This window comes from Trachinotus anak, unplaced genomic scaffold (assembly GCF_046630095.1).
Source record: "Trachinotus anak isolate AG129_WGS33_773 ecotype Australia unplaced genomic scaffold, CSIRO_AGI_Tana_v1 ptg000010l, whole genome shotgun sequence".
Classification (NCBI taxonomy): Eukaryota; Metazoa; Chordata; class Actinopteri; order Carangiformes; family Carangidae; genus Trachinotus; species Trachinotus anak.
In genome coordinates this window covers 5,756,744-5,780,847 of record NW_027273861.1, presented here as the reverse complement: position 1 = coordinate 5,780,847, position 24,104 = coordinate 5,756,744, and the positions used below count along the sequence as shown (strand labels likewise).

At 40.5% G+C, this 24,104-nt stretch overlaps 1 protein-coding gene across 4 annotated transcripts in view; it reads left to right on the top strand.

The window, feature by feature from the left end:
* Window positions 1–24,104, top strand: part of lpp (LIM domain containing preferred translocation partner in lipoma) — a 153,328-nt gene that overhangs the window by 101,051 nt on the left and 28,173 nt on the right. For all 4 annotated transcript variants that reach the window (XM_071487149.1, XM_071487147.1, XM_071487150.1 and 1 more), the window contains one exon: window positions 11,653–11,749. In XM_071487149.1, the coding sequence (XP_071343250.1) occupies window positions 11,653–11,749 (97 nt within the window). The remainder of the gene's footprint in view (window positions 1–11,652; window positions 11,750–24,104) is intronic.

Below are 24,104 nucleotides of genomic sequence, written 5' to 3'. Positions count from 1 at the left end.
GAAATTTACGCTTGCTTCCTCATTGAGAAATCTGAATCAGGCCCACCACCGCTGCTTGCAGTAGGTTTACAGGTGAAACAACAGAGCAGATCAATACCAGAATCAGGAGTCATTGAGGAGTTTATTATGCACTGAAATCAGGGACTAGAAGACGTATTGACCGGTAAGCTTAGTTAATTGGTTGTGTTGTTTGTTAGCTTGTAACTGGCAGAGGCTGACACAGTGTTAGTGGTTGTGCTAATGCAACTCTCGCTCTCTGTACTGACAAGATTTTAATGACCTGTGAAGGAGCAGCACGTATCAAGATGGTTAGAGTTAGGGGAAACATCAGAGAGACTCAGCCACATGTCTGAAACTCAGTCAGACTCAGATGTGGAGTGTGTTGTGATGAGAATCAGAGACTAGCAGACATATCAGAATGGTTAGCGTAGTTAGCATCTTTTGTTTGTTTATGCTATTTGATAGCTCACAACTGGCAGTGGTTGACACAGTGTTAGTGGTGTCCCTGCAAGATGACGGGATTGGTTCCTTAGGTTATATGACATATGAAACCCTGGCTGTCTGAATATGTTTGTATTGGTTCACTGTAGTTTCAATGTGGAAATATGCAGTCATAGCATTGACTGATTATTTCACTCATGATATATCTTGTATTATATAAAAAACATCTTATGGACTTGTTAACAAGGTTAAAAACTTTACTTTCTATCTGAGGGGTCTTTAAAAACATTAACATATGTCTTGAGAAATAAAATAGGTTGGGTTTAAAAAAAAAAAAATCCAAGTACTGAAAACCAGAGCGGTGGGTCATTCAAGTTGACTCCTCTTGCAAACAGTAAATACAACCCCCCATGAATGAATCATTTTGTAAACACACAAACATCATAGATATGACTTAAAGTTGCGGCAGCTGTCGGGGTCGGATGTGCATGACAAGTTGTTGTTGATGTTTTGAAACCAGGCTGTGAACTTTGTGAGGTTTCAAAATATCAATACTTAGATGGGAGCAGTGAGTCTGTAACAGAATCTGTAAGGTGCAAGGCATGAGAGGCAGGAGCCTTGAATTATTTTCAAAAGGTTGTTTGTGACTTAATGCATGCACTGTTACATATATGAAAGATAGATAGGAAAGACAGCAGATATACTTAATAGCATAAGGCCTACCTCATTGTAGTTAGTAAAATTAGAAACAAAAAAAGATGTGGAAAGTGTAAATATTACGATAAAAATAAGATAATCATAGTTATTTAAATAGGAGGCACTTAAATCCTCTCACCCACCCTACTCATGTTAGTTTGTAATATTACATCTGCTGGAACATACCAGCTGACTGACTTGTGCCTTGTAACCATGCGGCACACATTCTTGTGTTATGTAGTATCATGAAAAGCCATCACGCAACTAATGCAGGTCAGCCTGTCTGACAGTGATCTGTTGAATTCCTCTTGCACTGCACATGTACAGCTAGTGTATATATTTATTGCTGTGCCTACAACCATGTTGTTGGATGACAGGCTGTTTGCTGGTGGTCCAGGATCTGGTTACTGAATGCTTCATAGACTAAAGGTCAGTCAACTAGACCTGATCCTTGAGGTCAGTGATGGAACATGGAGCTCCTTAAGTTTCACTTTCTCATGTCGACACATCAAAAAGCTTCCTTCCAGTAGCTGCTTCCAGGCTTAAGCTGCAACAAATCTCTAATGCAAATATAGCTCCAGGCGACAACAAGAAGGAATTAGGCCCATTAAGGGTAACAGGTACATTTGTAGTATTGATAAATATGGGTGATTTTACATTAAAGTGATTGATGGTCAGTGAATCTTTTGATCTACAAATGGAAATGATTGTTTAAAAGTCATGTTAGTCAGTTTTCTAATTAGTCTATTGTTACTATGTTTATGGCCAGATACAGTGTGTAGCTACACTGGTTTGTACTGGTTATTAAAAACTTTAAAAGTGTCATTATGTTTATTATTATTTATTATTTTTTTCTTATTCAAAGGGGCTTTTCACTGTAAAACCATTGTGTGGACTGCTCGATTAATTAAAGAATTACAAATTAATTGAAATCTTTAATTATTCATTAGCATTAATGACAAACTCATACAGTGGTTTACACAATTAACCATGTTTACTGTTAGATATATGAACCAGTGTTTGAAAAATGAAAGGTACACTGTCGAGTTTTTGATCACTAGTAGTGTTATGGAGCAATGTCTTGATCATTGACAGTATATAAAGATGGACGTATCCTCTGTGACGTCACCCGTAGGTTTCTGAAGAGCAGTTTTGAGGCTCAGAGTGGGCTGCTCCGCTATTGCCATCTTGGCAGTGCCTGACTCCACCTAATTCCCAGCTAACTAGAAAATGAGCAAAGAGGTGAGACATATGTGTAGCCAAAACAGGTTTTTTTGTACCAGACTGTAAACATGTTAATTTCTGTTGTAAAGTTGGACATTTTAACATGGGAGTCTATGGGAATTGACTCACTTTTGGAGCCAACCTCAAGTGGTCATTTGAGGAACTGCAGTTTTTAGCAATTCCATGTTGGCTTCGTTTTTCAGCCCAGAGGATGATGCTCAGATTTGATGAGCAGTCTCTGTTTTGTGTGAACTGCACAGCACACATTTCTGCCAATGGTTTCAAGCCATTTTACTCATCATGTAGTTTAATGTAATTCTGGTAATGTCTGTGGGCTAGGAAATAAAGAATGTAAACATACATTTGTTTGCTTACAAGAACACATCATAGGGCACCTTTAAATACCATACAGTATAATGTGACGTCACATTATCACCACATTGACGTCAGCCTCAAATATCATCACACAATGTACAATACCACAGTGGCTGGGATCATATATGCTGAATTGCAGTCTGACTTTCTATCAGGGGACGTTGTGAGTTACCTCACACAGCTGGACCTTTACCTTGTGTATGCTAAATGAGCGATTTATGGCTTACTGATCCATCTAACTGGAACAGTACCATTGTTAATGCGATTAGTAACACCTTTGCTGTTCCTGCCATCAAGTCATAACGTCTGCTATGAAAACGAGCTATTAACAGACACAGCTTTGGTGTTTTATGGTGCAGTGGACTTTATGGAAATATTTTCTGACCAAACACAAATTTATGTCTCAAGTTTGGAAACTGTCAAAAAGGTATAATCAGTAATAAAATAGGTGTGAAATGTTGAAGCATTTCCCCATGATTGTGAAATTATTACTTCCCAGGAATGTCACTATCCCTTCAGCATTTCTCACCATAAATTAATGTTGTTTTAAGCATAGAAATCCAAAGAAAGTAAACATGAGATGATACAAATTTTCTAATGTTATTGTGTCATATTTTTGTAGTGCAACAATAATAACTCTGAAAAGTACAACATCTTTGAGGAAGAAAACCAAGCCAAGAGATATAAATAAGAACATTTCCTTCATGAATCCTGTCTACTACAATGACCCATTTGCTGTTATTTAATTTACAGATTTTGACCTTCACTTCATTCACTCTAAAAAACCTTTAATCACACAGCTGCACACGCATGGTAAAAATCCTGGGTTCCCACAGGTATTTTTCTTGGGAAATGGCAGAAAGATTTTACAGAGAATTCCCAAGAAATACCACAAGCATTCAGTCTTAGTGTTTAGTTACACAATATTCCACATACACGGGTGCAATTCAGCCATTTTCTAGCAGAGAACTGAGCACTGTCAAAAAGATATTACAACGAAAGCGTTTCATAGTATAGAGATAAACCTCTACTTATCTACAAAACCTTACAAAATTAATTGATTCAACATGAAATAAAATGCAGGTCAGGACTTTGATTAATGTTCAGTTTTGGTCTCATTGGAAATAAAGGGCTCTCCTGTCATCCACAGTCTTTTCTGTTAGCCGTTGATTCAGTCAGTGGTAACCCTCGGTAGATCAGAAGTGTTTGTCACATAACTGCTTATAAATAATAGGCCCTGCCACCCTGCTCTCAGCTGGCCCCCTCCAAGACGAGCAGCATGGCTGGTAAATAACTGGCCGGATCGATACCTGTCATTACAGTTCAGCAAGCCCCGGCAATCTACAATGTCTGAGCTGTTTGTTTATTTTCTTGTTCTCAGCCTCTCCTCGACGGCCTGCAGTGAAGAGATGCAGATGTGTCCTGCAGGCCTGAGATTAATCTGCAGACTATAAATGTAGTTAGTTTATGGTGCTGTGACAGCTGGACGATCTCCCAACATTCACCTCATGTCATATGGAAAATCATTTATATTGGTGGTTCCTGTAGTTCAGCAGCATTAAATACACATTTACATTGGATGGTTTTTCAACTTTTGTTTGTGATTCTGAAGAGTTATGTAAATTTCATTCATTTACTTTGGTTAATGATAAAACCACGGGTCAACTGAGTGACGCTGTTTGACTGTGTTAGTGTATTGATCCAAGCATTTTGCCCACAAAGTACAATCCACAGGAAGGAATAGAGTTGTCTTGGTTCAACCAGAAACCAGGCAGCCAAAACCACCTGCATAAACAGTGGCCCCTGCTGGCTCCTCTTGCACATGGTCTCCCGTCAGTGTCAACACCTCACACCACATAAACAGGTTTTCTGTGTTTTTGGACTGTTGCCGTTGCTGGATTCCTCTCTGGCCTCTCAACATCCTCTTCTGTCCACAGAAGAACTCTCATCCGCCCCCGGCGCAGAGTCCATGAAACGTGTGCACTTTCTAAACATTTTCTCTCATCAAGGAAGCGTCGCTGAGTGGATCAGGCTTCAGTGTATTCTCGGCTCCAGCAATTTAGTGGTGGTGTTTGGTCGGGAGAGATCCTTCAGGGTGTCATTCATATGAACCATGTATCTGTTTAGGTGGAGAGGGGAGGAATATATCATGGTTTACTGAGGAGGCAAAATTACACAGGAGATCAACAATTACAAAAGGGAAGTTCATGTTGCCAATACATTGATTTGGAGACATAACCTGTATGAATCCTCATTATGTCCACCACATGTGTTTAAATAAAGATCTGAGCTACCACATGAGGAAACAACAAGGAAATACTTTGAGCTCTCACCCAAACCAGGGAAACCTGCATCCTGTGTAATGTAGTGTTTGCTACATTCACAGGATTGTAATGGTACACAAAGAGACGCCAGATAAGTTTTATCTCTGTCCCAACAATTTGTGCAGTCATTTGTTGTTGTTGTTTTTTTGTTTTTGTTTTTTTCCAAATTGCTTGTGGCACCCCTCCCTGCACTCTCAGATTTTCAAATATCTGTTTGCAGGGGGATGTGTCAGTTCCGAACAAATGACCTAGTTTTTACACACGCACAATCTTACAAACATTGAAAGGCCCCTCTACATACATTACGTGTCTGTGAATACTCTGAAATTCATCCCTTTATATGAATTCAGTTTACAGCAAGAGATTTGAGTGGCTGTGGAAAATGTCAATTATGGAATTGGTTAATTTTTAATTATCGTCGGCTGCTCTGTACACAGCTGCTCTACTGTTGACTGTTATGTTTTTTCGCAGCATTTAATTGGAGCTGAAACAGCATGACCTATTTTGTTTGGAGAGAATGTATACTTTATCTGTGCCTCCTCAGAAGGTGGCCTTGAGCTCAATTTGCAGCGCTTGCGATGGTTCTTCTCAAAGTCTAATGCATTACAGATTACTCATAACCTGTTTAACATCGCGAGCAGAACATTCATCAACTGGATTACATAAAACCACTAACATGTGATCCCTCTCACAGACTTAACACTGTCTTAAATTAAACATGCAGCTGCCAGAAAAATGACAAAGCATCTTTTCCCCACAAATATTATTTTTGTTCAGACAAACCACTCTGGTTTGAAGTGGAATACCCGCTGCCTCCTTAAGCTGCTCACAGAGGCATCTTGACACCACCTGTGTCGTCAAAACAGAGTCGTCCTTTGTGTTATCATGAATATAGCTCTCGATTCTGGCTGGTCACTTATGGTTGAATCGCAGTAATCAGGCACTGTCGCTATTGAAGAGTGCTGCTGTGTCACCATGACACCAACAGTCTCTTTCAAAGCCAGCTCAGAAATTGGGTCTCTGCTCTTTGGAATCTAATAAAGTCATCCACTTTAAATCGATGGCTCTTAATGCACTTTTTTTTAACCCGTGTTTAACCCGTGTTTGATTCTAGACACACGACACACTGAAGGCCCCTCTCAAAACACACACACACACACACACACACACACACACACACACACACACACACACACACACACACACACACACACACACACTTACTCAGTGAAAGGATAGTGTGACTGATCCAGCAATCCTTTCATTGTTTTGGTAAAACGGAGTCGCCTAAGCTGCTATAATCACGCGTTTAGTGTTGTGGCAGCAAATGTTCTTTTTTTTTTTTTTTTTTTTTTTTTTTTTTTTTTTAGATACTCCAATCCAATAAAAAAATTCAATCCCTCATGTACCCTAACTAATGCAGTGGTCCATTTGCTTTTGTTGTGGTTATTATTATATTATTTTCAATAAGCTATTTCCCTTCTAAAGGCTCTATGTCCATTTCAAATAATACCATTGTGATGTGGGGAGACAAAAAGCCAGGGTGTCAGATTGTGAGCTGACTAAAGCTTCTCTTTCAAAAGCCGGAGTTAAAGCTGCAGCTCTATTGACACTAAAGAGCATTTTGTATTGTAAAGTCCATCATCAGTTAATCTGTGGATAAATATGTCTGTGAGTGATTATGTCTTTCTTCAGTTTGCGCTGATCATGCAGGAAACGCTAAGCTATCGTAAAAAGCGGGACAATAGTTTTTGGGGTAAGGTGCAATGTTGAATTTACATGAACTAAGACAGAAGCTGACTGATAGAAAGATGACGTCAGGTTTAGAGGCACAGATTAGTGTTGTTCAGCAGTTGTCTTTCATTGGGTTCTCTCCACTGTGCTTTTACTTTCCCCCTCCTGGTTATCACTTTCAGCTCAGTGGTTTGTGTTGATTGTGCAGTGGTTCTCAGTCTCATTGTGTTTGCACTTTGCTTTTGAACCAGGCAAAAGAGGACTGGCCTAAATATGAGGATACAGCTCATGATTCTTCAAAAGTTAAAGTGAAATTTGAAGTCTTCTCACTTTTCGTGCAGGGAAATTATAATAGAATAGAAATATTGTCCGTTTTTCAGAGGACAAACAGCCCTGTACAGCCTTGAAGTTTTTCCCTTTTTTTTTTTCAACAATATGGCAGTAGTTATGTCTCTATGTCCCATCAAATGCAAAAATCCTCTTCATCAATTTGACAACACATGTGAGGTCAATACACACAACACAACCAGCCCATTTGGGTATTATGTTGTGTTGTGAATATTTGCAACAAGTGTTTTCAAATTGATGAAGATGTTTTCTATATTTGTCTGTGTTTTGTCTGATTGCATGTTTATTTCTGAAGCTGCTGTGCCTTGAGCTCTCAGGGCCACCATAGATTTCAGATGTCCCTTCATAACATTCAGCATCTATCGATGGAGGACCCATTGTGCCGTTAGGTCTGTATCCATTCAGAAAGTGGAAGCTAGTGAGTGACTCAACGCTGTAACTCAGAGCTGAAGAGAAACTGGAACCTCCCAGTTCTGTTCCAGAGGAAAGAAAATTTCATTCAAAATCCCATCCGTCTTTGTAACCACACTAATAACTAAACAGATTCTCTCTCAACAGTATGTTGTGTGGCCTCTCTTGTGTATTTAGATAAGTATGGACATTTTTTGAAAAGCAATCTGATTTCATTGTTTATTCAAGAGGACTGAACAGTGTAGATGTTTTCAGACAGCAGAGATTACAGAGAATTACTCAGAAAATGGAAAGTAAACTCCAGGTCCAGACTGATGAAAGAAAGGCTGATTGAGAGAAGCTAGTAGAGGTTAGCCTTGACGCAACGTTGTGACTGTTGCTCTCTATAGTCCTGTAACCACAGCACTGTGTAGGTTATCCAGTGATTGTAATCACACACAGAGAAACAGTCACAGAGTTTAAACTACAAATGAGACGAAACAACAGCTAACAACGTAGCCGCCCAGCTGGTTAACTCCCCGTGTGGCCATGGGAATTTAAATAATGTGAAGACTACTTTAAGTGCAATGATGCACCCATATTACACAAATAACACTACAGTACCAACATCATCAGTTTGAACCAAACAAATTCACACCAACCAGTGGACACTAGTGCAGGTGGCGCCATCGCTGAAGAAAAATAAACTGAAGTTTCTGCTTCTTGTTAATTACAGTTTTAACCAAATAAGTAAACAAGTCAAATGAAACATCGAGGATAATATACATCAAGTTTCCACTTTATTAGGTACACCTAGCTAAAGCTAACGCAGTCCAAACACTGCAGAATAAATCCTACCCTAATGAGCTGCTTCATACTGAGAGCTGTTCCTAATATTTAGTCTAACTCATTACTGTAAATGATGCACTATAATCTTTAAGAAGATAGGATTATTTTGCAGTGCTGTTGTTTTCTGCAAACTGCATGAGTTTCAGATAGGTTAGGTGTACCTAATAAACTAATAAACTGAATTTTAATTTCAGCTCAACTTGAATAGTTTTGGTCAAAATACAGTGAAGTGTTTCTGTCTGTCTGTATTTCTGGATCCAGACACAATGGCCTTCTCATGTTAGCTGACCTGTGCCGTGTCTTGCCGTGATTTCTCCTGCAAACCTGTGAAGTTCCCTTTGTTCTGTACATAGTAGGTGATGATATGCAAATAGTTCCAGCTTCCTGTTCAGTTGCGCTCCTTTTTTCCACCTCCACTAACAAAGGTGCAGATCAGATGCCCTGAGAACAGCTGTCTCTCCTGCTCTCTCTCTATCACTGCGGTGGAAGTAGGAAAGACAGAGCCTGAGGTTTGGTTCTTAGCAGGACACAGTGCTGTCAGGGCATCAGGTGAGAGCGTGTACTGAGCCCCCTCTGCCCACCACCCACCCTCCACTCCCCCACTCCTCACTTAATCAGTTCTGACACAATGCCAATTCCACAGTGGGTGGTGCACACAGCTTTATTCATAGATGTGGCAGTGGGGCAGTGATCAGATCCCAGACTCTGCTCGCCCTCCACTGTCATGGTGTATCAGGCAGCATGCACCAGTGGTCACATACAGATGTTATTGTTGCTTTTGATTTCAAGTGGTCTGGCATTTAACAACGCCCTGACAGTCATTTGTCCAGGCAACGGCATTTGACGGTCCATCGGGATCTTTCACGGGTATCACAACTGATAGACTTTCTGCCATTAAAAAGCAGAGATCAGATGACCTGAAACTGTAAGCCTCAACATACTGGGAGGAAAAGGTGGGGAATAGGTGCAACTGTTAACCCAGTCACCACTGAATTTAAGCACTAACTTCAATGAAACTGTGGCTGACTGTCCTGAGGGCGTAGGCAAGCAATTTACTGAATTGAGCCAGACATAACTGAAAAATCACGTCTGCAGCACGTATAGCTGCTGTATGGTTTCTATTGTTGCCTCTGAAAAGCTGAACAGGAACTGCGAAGCAATCATAAAGCATGGAGGGAAGCAATTTCTTTCTCTTATTCAAGTGAAAAATTATTCCGTGCTGTCACAAAAGACTCCCTAACAAGGTGCTTTAAACTCTCTGGCAGTGCATTGCTGCGGGGTGTCAAAGAGTGGATAAGGTATAAATGAAGCTTAAACTCAAAAGTCTGTTTCTGGTAATAGCAGCATTTCGTTCCCTCTCCAATGTGCTTTTGATGTGGAGCTAAGATTAACAGTGTTAAATCGTCCTCTTCACTGTCTCAAACTAACAACACGGGCATAATGAGCAGATTGTTGACAACAAGAGTGTTTCTTTGAGGTGTGCGAGCCTTGCACAGACTTATTATCTTTTCTTTTGTGGAGGTTGTTGTATTAGAATTCAACCCTCTGCACATACACCTCAATTGACCGCTGTGTGTTATTTTAAAAAGTCATGTAATTTGAGGTGGCAATAGAGGAATATCCAACCACTGAGGAATGTTCCCTTTCATCTCTTCCTAATCCTCCATGATGCGATCCTGGTCGTTTATGCCTGAGTGGCTGAGGAGGTGCACGGTGCCAGGGAATCCAGGGAATCCAGCACGGCAGGAAGATTTGCACGTTGAACGTGTCGATCCCTCAGAGTTAATGAGGCCTATTGTTTGGGCTTCCATTATCAGCCTGCTGCATCCTGAGCCAGGCCGAGCAGAAGTCATGCATCATAAAGTTTAGACTTTCCTTGATACATTGTGGACAGTAAGCAGAGCTCAGCATTTCTCGCTGTCTCTGGAAATAAACTCAGCAGACCATTGAATGTTCTCACACCAGATATACTGTGTGTTTGCATTACCAACATTAATGCATTGTTAAAATTACACCTGCTTTAAATATTTTGTTGAAACCGTAACCGACACACATACAATGAGCCCACTTGATGAAAATTCAGTAATTAATACCAGAGGAGTTGTGTGGCAGGAGCTGGAACTCCTCTCATTCTGAATACAAAAACATTTTTCACTCAGTCTCCTATTGACAAATCTGATTCCTTTATGTGACACAGTAAACCTCGGATAAATCAGTACAAAACCAGACTGGACGCTAACATTCACCCAGCTCCCAGACGTCACAATTAGAAGCACCTCAAAGGTCAGCTCAGATCTTGGCCCGTGTTACAATATTGAAAATCAAATCTACTGTAAAGATCCAGCCGCCCTGAGATCTAGGGAAGGTCGTCCGAGTGTCACTGATTTTTTTAAAAAGCACGGCCGCGCTGCACCAAAAGAGTCAAGATCAGGCCTCCAGGGTGTCTGCAAAGGACACACACACACCTGTGACGGGATTGCGCCATGAGCTGTGGCTCACTGAGGGGTTAAGGGGGGAGCTGTATTCTGCGGCTCCGGGAATGATTGGCAGAAAATGTCAGGCACAACACGTCAGCCCCATACAGACACACAGCAGGCAGATGTCAGAGACTGCATGATAAGAGGGAGGGCAGGCTCACAAAGAAAGGAAGGAAGTGGCATCTTCAGAGAGTTATGCCATCCCTCTGAAATCTCTTCCACAGTAGGCCTCAACATGGCTCACACCTAAAGTCTTTCATGCTCAGAGTATGTTTAAACATCTCCTGACCTATCACTCACATGTGCAAGTCTTTAAAAAATAGCTTTCTTCTAATGTTTGCCTCCTCTTTTCTTTCTGTTATCATTATTTTCCAAACACAAGGATTAGTCAGGGTCACAGTTTTGTCCACATGCTTGAATTGCACAGAAGGATATGCACAACCTTCTGGGCTGCACACCACTGGGGCTTGAGCCAGGGTCAGATATCTCAGAGGAGAAAGGCAGACTGAAGACTGTCCACTGCATGTTAATTACAGTAAATGCGTTATGTATGACCTTGAGACAGCACTTCATCCCGATTTATTGAAGTCAGGTTTTCTGAATATTTAAGTTGAAGCTATATTTTGTTAAGAATACATTTTTGTACTTTTTCTTTTCAAGCAGTGGCTGTATTGCATTGAACACTAGTGACTTTCATGAGTCAGGTGGAAATGAATTCAAGAGAGTCCCGAAATGTTCTTTATTATCTTGGTCACCTTTGTGAATCACGACTGTTTTTCTTCTCTGGTTCTCAGGGCAGTGCTCCTACAGCTCACCCTGAAGATGAGCTGGAGCGTCTGACCAAGAAGATGCTGTTTGACATGGACAACCCTCCATCTGAGGAATACTTTGGTAAGGAAGACAACTCACCTCCCTCACATGGGGTTAGCAATAGCATGTTTAATGAAAGAAAAAATGGTATGTCACAGTAAGAAAAACAGTGAAACAGTGTAAAGGATTAGATTAATGATGGGTAGATTCCATTTATTACAGTGAAAAATGACATTGCAGTATCTTTACATTGTTCTGTCTTTCTATTATGTCACCAAGGCAAATTCCCAACCAGTGTTGTAACTACAATAATGTCAATTCAACATTCAACATTTAGCTGTTTTATGTATTGAGTCACTGTCATAACTCACACCTACTATACACCAGAGGACTTTGAAAAGACTTTAAAAAGTCTGACAATGTGTCACAGCATTTTGAGTTACACACTAGAAAATTTTGTAAAGACTGGGGATCTTGCAAGGTCACTATTTGCAGGACTACATTATTTCCCATCATGGAAATTAACATGAACTTTACAAATCACGTTCTTGTGCCTTCTCAGAGTCATGTCTATACTCACTATCAGCTCAGTTTGCTGCTTCCTGTTCGGTGCTGGAAAGAGCTTCATTGAATGTCACTATTTGCATGAGCCAAGACAAAGAACTTAAGATAATAATCAACATGTTTGATTTTTATCAGAATGTCAAGACAAAGACTGACTTAAGATGGCTCAGACGAGCACCTCACACCAAACGATCGAGATGAGCGAGCAAACCTCTTATGATTGTATTCCAACATTGTCTGTGAAATAAAACACCTGTGCTGGCTAACTGTAGTTTTGTTTGAGAGATATCAACACAAAAGCCGACACACGTAATAGTTCAAACCATAAGCCCATTTCCAAGCTTTTCATTTTAAGATTTATGTTAGAAGGTAATGAAGCAGGACAGCTCGTTTTTCGTCAAACACAATGAAATAAACTTAAACAAAATGATGTCTTTAATTCCTAAACCTTCAAGTCTTTGAGCATTACATTTCTGCTAACACTTGTTAAGATAGCTAGCCAGAGATCTACAGCAGTAAAAGGATGTTAGATAATGAACCAATTAAAAAGAGACAGCATCATCTTTTTCATATTGACAGTGCATACAACATGTTAAAATATGTCCATTTTTATTTCTATTTGTAAGTTTTGCTGTTGTTGCGTAGCCAACATTAGCATTACTTAGCAGTTTAGAAGAAACATTGCGATTTCAGTGTCAAACTTTGTTCCTTCGCTCACCAATCGCTGTCTCCAGTGGTGGAAAGCAGCCCCAATGTTAACTTAGGTTTTGCCTTTACTGAAGTTAGCATGCTAACCAGCTAGCCCCAGTCAGGCTGGACCGTCATATCACTTTCTGATAGCTGTCCTGAAGAAGTAGCGCTTCTCACAGGGTTTATTATAACCTCATGTCTTGCAAATGCAATCATGGCTGAAGCCCTTGGCAAGTGACCATCACCACCACCCGCTACCTTTAACAGAAACCAGAAGTCTCTTCAGATACATTACATCAACCCTTTCCAGTTTGGCTAAACAGAAAACAGTAAAACAAACACTTATGCATTGAACTGTGTGACAGGAGAACCAAATGACATCACTCCTATTCTTCATATAGAGCCACCATATTCATTATTGTCTACTAAATACTATCTATTTTTCAAGGTGAAAACCTCCATGAAGCAATGCAGTTGTCTGGGTAGAGCACTGATCATCATGGCCTGCTGCTTGTTACATGTTACTGTCTCCATTACCTAATTTCTCTCCACCCCAGCCTCCTCCTGTTCCAGTTTCTTATTCTAACCAGATCACTCACCCTGTGCATGTTGTGATTTTATGTACTCCATGAATCCTGTGCTGCTGCTTGAGCACAACTATATAATAATTTGTGCTATAAATGGTCCTTCATACTCAGCTGTCAGTGACTCTCACAAAACAACAGTCACTTTGCATTTGTAAGTGAGAGTAGCAAAGTGGCTAAAATAAGCCTGTGACTCACTATTTGATTCACATGTAACACTGACACTGGGAAAGCTTTGCAGACACACACAGACACACACAAGTACCGTTTTTGATACATTGCAAAAGCCGTTGTGAAAGAATTACCACAGGTAGAGAGATCTTGAGAGGAGTACTCACTCTGTCGCTCTTCACTGTGATATTTAGTGAAAAAAAAAAGAAAAGAAATAAACAGGCTCTTCAATTACTCTTGAATGTCTCCTGATCCACAGGTTGTACCATTAAACGAACCTGCCACAGTTATGGTGATAAAGGCTAAATAAAACAATGTGGGATAGTGGGTTAATAGAATAAAACTGGCATAAGGTTTCCTAGATTAGCCTACCCAGTGACCCACAAAGTTAGTTTTGTTTCACAAGAACAATGTTTTTGGAAAATGGCTCAAAGCTATTGAGTGCAGTGCAGTGTAAGATATAGACAAGGATAAACTAGTATTCTTGGTACGTCTTATCCCCTTATTTCCACAGTGTTAACACAGCAGCATATCTGCCAGTCTGGGAAGCAGTCCTCAAGGTAGAGTCTCAAAATTATATCAGTGTGATCAGAGAATAAGGCCCATCTCCTGCTCAGGGTATAATGAGAAGGAGAGATACAGTGAAGACTTTGGACAGATGAAACATCCTGATTGTGATAAAACTCTTCTTTCACTGTTATGCTGTCTGTTTTTATGGGTTTTTTTTTTTACATTATTTTGATTTCATTTTTTTCTCTGAAGCGCTTGATATTTAATTTTATTCCCATTTGAAAAAGAATAACAAAATATAAGTGCCAGGATCAAACAAAATACCAATTTTAATACTATTTCGCAAAATAGGATTCAAACGACAAGGATTCTGTGCATTTATATTTCATTTCTATTTTTCCGCCCTCTATACCCTCTGCTGCCAGCGAGTGCCATCCCTCTGCTCCTCTCTGTTCTCTAGCCCTTAATCCCCTTTGCCCTGGAATTAGTTCCCATGCCCATTAGATACCTCACTCAATACATTCAATGGGACTCTGGAGCAGGCTTTATATCAGCACATAATCACACAGCACACCATGATAGCATGTGTAGGTGTATTATAGCTACAGGGACGTGTATTTAACCAGTATTAAAGGATATTCGGCTTCACGTTGGTGCGCACTGATGTAAAGACCTTAATTGGTTCACATTAGACATAGGTCAAATGGATCTGCTGGCTTAAGCAAAGTGTAGTCATTTTACAGAGGAATGGCCCTTAAAGCCCTGTTGGCCTAAATTTTGTGTGAATGTTGTATGTGACGCAGATCTGGCCAAAACTCTGTGTACTGCTATACCATGCATGCAGTTGCCACTAATTTGCCAACTATAAGGCTGACTGGCTGAAGGCTGGTGAAACAAGGACATGCAAGTTGAGAAATGGGTCATATGTGAGCTGAGGTAGCCAGAACAAGTTAGGGATAGTGCGTGCGTAGCCAGCTGACAGCGGCTGACTGTCACTGGAGTGGAGGGGAGGGAGGAGGGTCATCTTGTGGTTAAACTAGGCGACAGCTGAATTAACTGAGAGATAGAGAGAGGATGAGAGCAGGAGCCCACGACTGAGGTGACTGCAGGGACTCATTAAGAGAGAGTTCAAGCGCAGGCACATGCTGCTCCGCAAATCCACCGAGCCTCCGTCCTCCCCCGCTGAATAATGTACATATAGTCGCCGCACTAATGTTAAAATTGACTTTAGCTTGGCATGTCTCTTATTATATACCCAATTCTGTGGGAAAATCAGTCCCAGAGCATGAGACTTTTGTAATTACAAAGAATCTGATGGCACACAAGCCTCTTCTGTTTTGGCGGGGTACAGGGGGAAAGAGGGCCAGCAGTTGTTGAAACCCTAAGGCTAGTAATTAACAAGATTAATCAAAGTGGGGCTGCGATCTCTAGCGCGCTACTGGACTGGATCATTGTCTTCCTATAGCAAAGTTTTATTGGTGCCACTAATGTCTTTGATGAGCTTCTAATCTGAAACAGCTATAGTGAGTTTTCATTGGTCCAGAGGGGGTTAATTGAATTGAATTAACGTTAGACTCTGGCTCTGTGATGTTACAGGGGAACTTTTCATTAGACTCAGTTGAGCTCCATCTGTGTCTTATAAATTACACAACATTATTATGTTTCTTTACAACAACGGCAGTCCAGCAATTGCACCAGACACGTCTTTGAAGACCTGCTGTGCAAAAACGGGAAAGCAGCCATTCTCAGATACAAACGCTCCTCAAACTGTAAAAAACCTGAAAATGATGCACTATAAAAGAACGGCTTTTCTTGTGAGAAACCCAGTTTGCAAGCCAGAAATCCCCCTATGATTGAAGCTTCTTTGAAAAGCAACTGATTAGTCCTGATTTAGAGTTCCAGATTAGATTTGAGTAATCTGAAAGAGCCTTTTCTCCAAATGTCATCATCCGTCATATTTAATCCACTTAGGTTGTGCGTAGGTGTACTGTGTTTGTGGAAATCTAATAAGACACAGCTACTCAGCTTGCGGTACAGATGCCTTGGCATTTGTGCATCAGAGGAACTTACAATATTTTGTCATCACTACATTTCTGTCAACCAAAACCAGGACGTAAAGCTGAATAATTGAAAGGATGAGATGCTTTGCATTATTTACAATTAGTGATGATGATACTTATGCAGTGTAGTTCATTCTGCTGCAGAGAATCTGTTTTTATTCCTCCTTTAATACCAAAATGACAAGTTGAGAATTCCTTCATGTGAGCCCAGACTTTCCGTTTCCCACTGTATAGAATTAAAAAAAGATGTGAAATTTTAATATCCAATCAATATTTATACAGTGATTTTCCAGAGAGATTTTGGAACAGTGGCATAGATGTTTTTGTAATGTTATTATCAGATGGTGGAGAGATAGTCATTGGAAATTAGCGGGGAGAGTCATATGGGCATACTGTACTCCACACAGGACTCTCAGCTGTCGGGAAAGCCTTTCCTCCTGGTTTGAGCTAGCCTTTGTTTTATGATAAGAGCCAGAGAAAAGAAGGCAGGCTTTGCCATTTTTCCTCATAATGTCAGCTGGAGGAGCCCTCATAATTTATGAGACACCTTGCATGAAATGTTCATGAGGAATCTTGGAAGAGATACAAATGGCAGTGTAGCTCCAGTAACAGTACAGGCCAGAGGAGTCAGAACGGATCAACTGAGGTAATTGGGTCACAAAAAGTTTAGGTTCACACAGTGCACTCTTGTGGAGCTGCCTCTGTTTCTTAATAACACAACTGAGCATCATAACTTAATGTATTAATAGGCTTCCAGTTTAGACAGCTTTGTGCATTGTCTAAGATACTCTGGTGGAATTCATTTGCATATTACTGAGGTCGCCCTCAGCAACCTCTTAGGAGTTTGCTTTTAGATGTGCCTCTACATGTCATAACAAGTGGGATGTGTGTCAGAGTAAAACCTTTCTGATGCTTTAAAAAGACACCCCCCCCCCAACCGCGCTTCCCCACTACTCTCCACCTCCACAGTCTTCAAATGCCTTTGGCCAACCATCTCCCCCAGTACAGATAACTGTTTCCATTTAGTGTGTGAAGGTTAACCTTTAAAGTCGTTTTCAATGTTCATTTGGCGTACTGTATGTACAAACAATAAACAAAAGCTCTGCTAAATATGCAGGTACAATATGAAAACACATTTACAGATGCTTTAAAATGCAGCTCAGATGTTTTTTTTTCATTAGCTCAGTTTAACAGAAATGAAAGAAAATCAGCAAAATAAAGTGCAAGTTAATACAAGTTTACCTTTATTATAGTTGGATGGTTTGTCAAGATAAACACTGGCTGAAAGAGTGCCAGTAAAACCTCAAACAAAAAAAACAATGTAGAAAACATGACGGGAATAAGTGTTTGTTTCAGTCTCCTTATTGTTCCCCACAGTTCTGATGTTTTCATCTGCCACTGTTTTTCCTCTCAAACAGTGAAGCAGAAGCTTCAGTCAACATGTGAGTCACAAACGTCACGTACGTCATGATTTATCTGTATTTTGCTTTTATCGATGCAACAACAGGGTTTTTGTCAGAGTTTTTTTTATTTTACAAATTCAAAATGCACATTAATAACGTGCAGAGTAACCCACCTAGCGTTAGTGATGGAGTCTGCCATTCCCAGCCTGAATTCAAATTGCCCTCACATTCATAGGAAACAATGTGTGCATGTTTGAATTTTCTCTCATTGATCTCAGCCTCACTGTTTACTGTTCACTCTCTTAAAGCTGTGTGTATGAGCTATATTAAATGTATGCTAAAGTTAACCCAACATTTACCAGTGCTGCTGCTTCACATTGAAAGCATTCAATAGGCAAAAAAACGGAGCAGCTTTTATTGTGAAGCCGGCCCGTCACAGGAAATGCTATGCGTTTGTTACCGAGGTTAGCGCTGACACTGCTTGTCAAACACACGTCTTTTTTACCGACTTCTTAGATTAGAGATCCACCAGCTGCTCATCTGTCATACTTTTGAGAAGTAGCTGCTCAAGGAGATGTTTGCTGTATTATTAAACCCTATTCACTGTAACCATGACAACCACAGGTGTTACCCAAATCAACCAGGACTGAAATCTTAAGGGTAATAACTTTAAAACTAATTATGATAAAATAAAAAAAACTACCAACTGTAAGGTGACATGTAATGAAATAGCTGAATAGAAATAAAGCATCAAATAAATGAAAATAAATCACAACACAGCACTGTACTTAATTCTGACTTTCTTTTGATGCAAATAGAAACAATACAATAGAACAACTGGATTCATTTTTTTCCCTTTACCTCCTTACTTTAACCTGCCATCATTTTTTTAAACTGTAATCTCATGTAGGGCCTTTAATGTTTCTGTTTGTTACTATTTGTTCTTTCACTATCAGAGGATTTCCTCCAGTCACAATGGCTCAGTGTTGGCCCTGTCTTTGTTGTGCTGTGCTGTAATCCATGTATGTATGTATGTTACAGCACACACTGTGAGACAGAAGAGCATAATGCTGCTGGAAGGAGGTCAGCGACCACCCAGGGGTAGGGGCATCATATGAGGCAGTCTGGTGACATGGCAACTCATCCTTAAGCCCATGCATCACTATACCACCTACAGTGGATTATAATGTACGACTGCAAATGACAAGATTATACAACACAATAGCCACAGATGATCCATCATAGCTGCCTTTTGTAAAGAAAATGCAGAATGTATGTCAGTGTGTGGCTGCAGATGTGACTTTTTTCCTCCTGAAAATCATGTTAAATGCTTTAAAGTCAAATCTTTAAAAAATCTGTAACTTTTCTGTCTGTGCGGTTTCAAGGATAATTGTCTACAACTCAGTTCTCTCATGAATGAGATCTTCGCAGTTTTTTTGCTATGTCATCATCTTGCTTGTAATTGGTCACGTGATGTTTTCAATCCTTAATTATACTTGCTACTGTTTTGAGCACGGGGCCAATTCCACTAAACATGGAGTAGTTTTTCAGCACATTTTATGGCTCCTCTATGCCCCTTTTGTCCTCTCATTATCTCGTCCCAGCACCACCGCTGACCTCACAACGCTGCTTTCTAGTTTCTCAGCTGATGCAGTGTGCCAGCATGGGGCTTCTCTTCCCAGCGACAGAAGCCCACTTTTTGGCAGCGGTTCACGTGAGGTGACCCCCCCCCCACACACACACACCACCACCACCACCACCCCTTCCCCCTCTCAGCCCCTCCCCTTCCCTTCCCTTCCTCCCCCGCCAGGCTCGGCGCTTGCTATCCTGCCTCGTTGAGACAGCTCCACTGAGGCTTGCAAGATCAGCTGCCGTGCGAGCCCAGCTGAGGCTTCCGGGCACTCACGTTGCTAGATTTCATTTGTGAGTGAGCGTTTGACCTCAGGAATGAGTAGACATCCGCATGCTCATGCACGCAAACACAGACATACTTTACAGGCACACGGGTGCGCACGGATAAACAGCAGCATATAAACACACAGACGTCTTTGAGCACACAGCTTGTCCACGTATTCCGCTGCACACACACTCACCTGTTCCCTGCCTTTCTCTCTCTCTCTCTCTCTCTCTCTCTTTCACCCCATTCGCCGGCCTGCTCGCTCTCTGGCACCCCTCCATGTCGCTCCTGCCAACCTGCTTCTAAAACATGTAACCTACACTCAGTCCCCCTCACTCTGCTGCCGCGGGCCCTGACAGGCCAGGCTGTAATGCTTAGTGGCACGGGCTCGCCTATCCTCCATCCTCCACCATTACCGCAGCAGTTCTGCAGATTGCTATTTGCTGACATTGGGAATGAGATTAGGGGGTTAGGAAAGAGGCATTCAGAGATTGAAATGCAGTGATGACAGCTATTTCTCTTGTCATCCCAAGGCAACTGAAGGCCACGGCACTGTCAGGCTGCACGTGGGCCAATCTGAAGCAACAAAGTAGATTAACCTAGAGGGGAAAGAGATGAAACAGTGAACAAATGGTGGCCACTGGCAGTTACACGCCTAATGTGTTCAACAGACTTATTTTCTGCTGTTAACCACTCACTGACCTATTGTTTATGTCTTTAATTAAGTGCAAAGAAGTTATCACGTAGTACCTTTATTTGACTCACCTTTTTAAGGGTGTCAGAATAATTTAATGCTGCATCAGAGCATGGACACGCTTATTCAGAAATTCAGCCAACTAAATTGTAGATCAGGATCATTTGTTGTAGCCACATTTCTACACATTTTATTTAAATCCCTAGCTTTTATCTTGTTGTGTTGTTAATATTGAAACACAATATATAGAGTGGTTGAAGGTGTTTTATGTTTTGCCACCATATCCAATGGATATTTTAATCCAAGCACAAAACTTAAGTTGAAGTCCCAGAATGGATTTTGTGGTTCTTTTATTAGTTTTGGAGCTGAGCTGTAGTTGCTGGCTTTGCCTTTGGGGTTTGCAAGGGTTGCACCAGCAGAATTGTATTCTTTAGTAACACAGTGTGAAAAGTTTGGTCTCCCACAAAAAAAGTTCCTTGCGATCCTTCTTTACATGCACGATCTTTGATTTCTGACGATGTAAGATCAAATTGAGCTGCAAGTGTGCTCCCTCTCTGCCTTTCATGCTGCTTCAATATCACGGCGTGAAAAAACAAAGAAGGCAAAGACTGAGGGAAATCTGAAGCGTTCTGCCACTCAACATCCCCCATTCCCAAACAACAGCGTCTCACTGCCACTACAAATACATTAGAAATCAATTATTTATGGAACAGAGTCAGGGCCTCTTTAATCTTTTCTTTTTATCCAATTAAATTGTCTAACCATTCTAAGCCTCTATAGCTCACAGGGAATGCGCTTTAAAAAAAAAAAAAAAAAAGAAAAGAAGAAAAGAGTTTTTCTTCAGTCCTTCTTTTGACTTTCGATGTAACAGAGAAGAGACACTTCTGAGAGTTAAAGAATGAAAGGAAAGAAAGTGAGTAAAGTGTAAATGAACTCCCCCTCCCGCCCTGTCACCGTTGGATTGGTTCTACAGGAACTATTTGAAGTTTTGATATTAAGACTCTGGTTCCATTCCCCGCGCAAAGGGACGCTGGGGAGCGGTGAGGCCTTTCATGATTCCTTCATGCCCAGCTGAAATAGTTCGAAAGTATTTGGGATCATCTCCACAGGGGTAAATACGATGTTGCTTCAATTGCTGTCCTGTATTATTCAGGAAGTCAATTGAAGTAGTGTCTCAAAATTGAAAATGCTTACTTCTGATGCAGACGTGTGGAATTATTGATGTGAAGCATTGTAAAACACCCTGCACGTCTCTCTATTATCATACAGTAAGACTGTTAGAGGAAAAAAACAGTTACCGTCTCAGTGAATAAAAAAAAAAAAGCCTCACATTTTCACACTGTGTGAAATTGTTTTCATACACAACCCGTGAAACACACTTTTTAATTGATTGATTGATTCACTCATTGTTTCATTCATGAAGCAAACGTGACAAACAGTCTCCAGTTCCACCTTCTACAATATGGCAATTATATAATATAATCATATATTCTCAAACAGAGACTAATTTGTATGAAAATAGATTAATTGATTAAGTCAGGATTCTCTGGTTTTAGCTTCTCGAATGTGAGAATTTGCTGGTTTTCTTAGCAAAGATGAATCTTGTTATGAAGATGTCACCATGTGCCCTGGGAAACTGTGATGCCATTTTCACTCTTTTCTTACATTTTATAGACCAAATTAATCTATTCATCAAGAAAATAATCAGCCTAATAATCTATAATGAAAATCCAATGTCCCTGTTTGTATCATCATCTTACATTCAGTGGTCACATTTGTTAGCTACACCTGTGCCGTCACTTGCAATTTACATGATGCCTATATAACAGATTTGTTGAGGTCTCAGTTAAATTGTGTTTTAGCATTGAGGTCATAGTTAAAGGTGGCTGCTGTGCTACTGGTTTTTTGTAAGTATATATATATATATATATATATATATATATATATATATATATGTATATACACTTCCACCTTTAACTGTGACCTCACTTATATTGGATAAAACCATTATGAGCTGCGTAGGAATCAGTGTTGTGTTGGATCACATTAGATTGTACAATTGTACCTAATAAAGTAAAAATCTTGTGGTGATGGGGTGAATGCTGGTACCTGAAACAAAACAAAGTTCTTTATTTCCTATCAAACAACAAGCAGATCACAACTGATAATGATAAATTAATTTATCCATTAGTTGTGCAACAGAAAATTTGTCTTTTGATAATCATTTTGCTAATCAAAGAAAAGTCTCTCTTTAAGCAAAAACACCAAAGATATTGTGGTTCCTTTACCCTGAAGTGAAATTTTCTTCTATGAACATGTTACCTGGAGATCTGGGAAGATCTGGGAAGTTGCGATTTTTGTTGACATTTTACCCCTTTCACACATTTTTGAGACCAAGCTGCAGCCATAAATCTAATTGTTGGCCACAGCCTTGGTTATATTACATTTTTATTTTTCATCACTTTGTTTGATCCATGTATGTATAGCTTTTGACATATACTACATATATACAGTATCCTCTGTATCCCCATTGAAGCCCATCATCTCGTGATGGCAGAGAACTCTGTGAGCTGTGAGCTCAGGCTTTTATTTCTTTTCAAACAGCAGAGATCATAGTGTCATGTCTGACGTGAAGTGACGTGCCGTGATGTGCTGTACAATGACATGTCATTTTAACAATGTACTCTCAGCACTTTTAAACTCATAATCTTATTATTTAGCAGTGTTTAGTGATTGGGGGACATTTAGAAGTAAAGGAGCACAGAATGGTTTCAGGGGCGTCTGTGAACAGCCTCAGATCTGCTGCTCTTTGTAACAGGACCGTGTGTGTTCATGTGTGGGCTGCTGATTTGTACATGCAGCATGGCATGACATGTCTGTGGGTATGCATACAGTATGTGATACATGTGTCTGTGTTTGTATATATTCGTCTGCATGTGTGGCAAGTCTGGCTCAAAGAGATACTTTTTTTCATTGTGCATGTGCCCGTGTGTGTGTGTGTTTGTGTGTGTGTGTGTGTGTGTGTTGGGGTAAAACTGTGTACACTGTAAGCACAGTCGCGCACAAATAGCTCCTGAGGGCCCCTGCGATCACAGACTGCCAAAAGGAAAAGGATTTCCGAGAGGTTTCCTTCTCGCTATTTAAAGTGGGAGCCCTGTGGGACATGTCTGGCATTCTCATCCACTCACTGAAGATGGCCTGTGATCTGAAGCCACTAACAGGCTCAGCGTGCTCCGTCTCTGTCTCTCGCTCACTCTCTCTCCCTTTCTCTTTCCCTCTGGCTCTCTGAAGTGATTACCCTGCTTGTGATTCCACTGACACCCACATGTCCCCTCGAGACGTGCCTTCGCTAGTTTGTTTAATCTGCCTCCCTGTACAGTAGGTAACACAGCCATAATTGAGGTGTGGATAGAGCTGTGGAAGCAGATGAAACCGATAGCAGGTTTTATGAAAACTTGTAAGAGCTATAGGTCGACATGGATGACAGCAGTCGCTAAATTAACGCACAAAACATCTGCAACGGCAGTCCTTTCTGTCTTAATGTTTCCCCAGTCAGTAAACGGCAACTCCCCTCATAATAAAAAAGTCACAAATATCATAGCTCCAATGAGGATTTCGAAATGTTGCTGGAAAAGTTGTGGATCCAGTCATTCTTTAAGCAACTTCTCTCAGTTTCCAGTGAAGCAACTGATAAGATAATGAGTTATCTGAGATTAGAATACCATTAGCGAGCCTCGCAGTCAAGCAGATATTTGATCTCAACAACATATGACTTCCAAAGTTCTGCTGATACCTGAGACAGATTCTGCTTTACACTCCGTTTGAATTTTTGATATGAAAACAGTAAGTGGAACTGTGAAAAT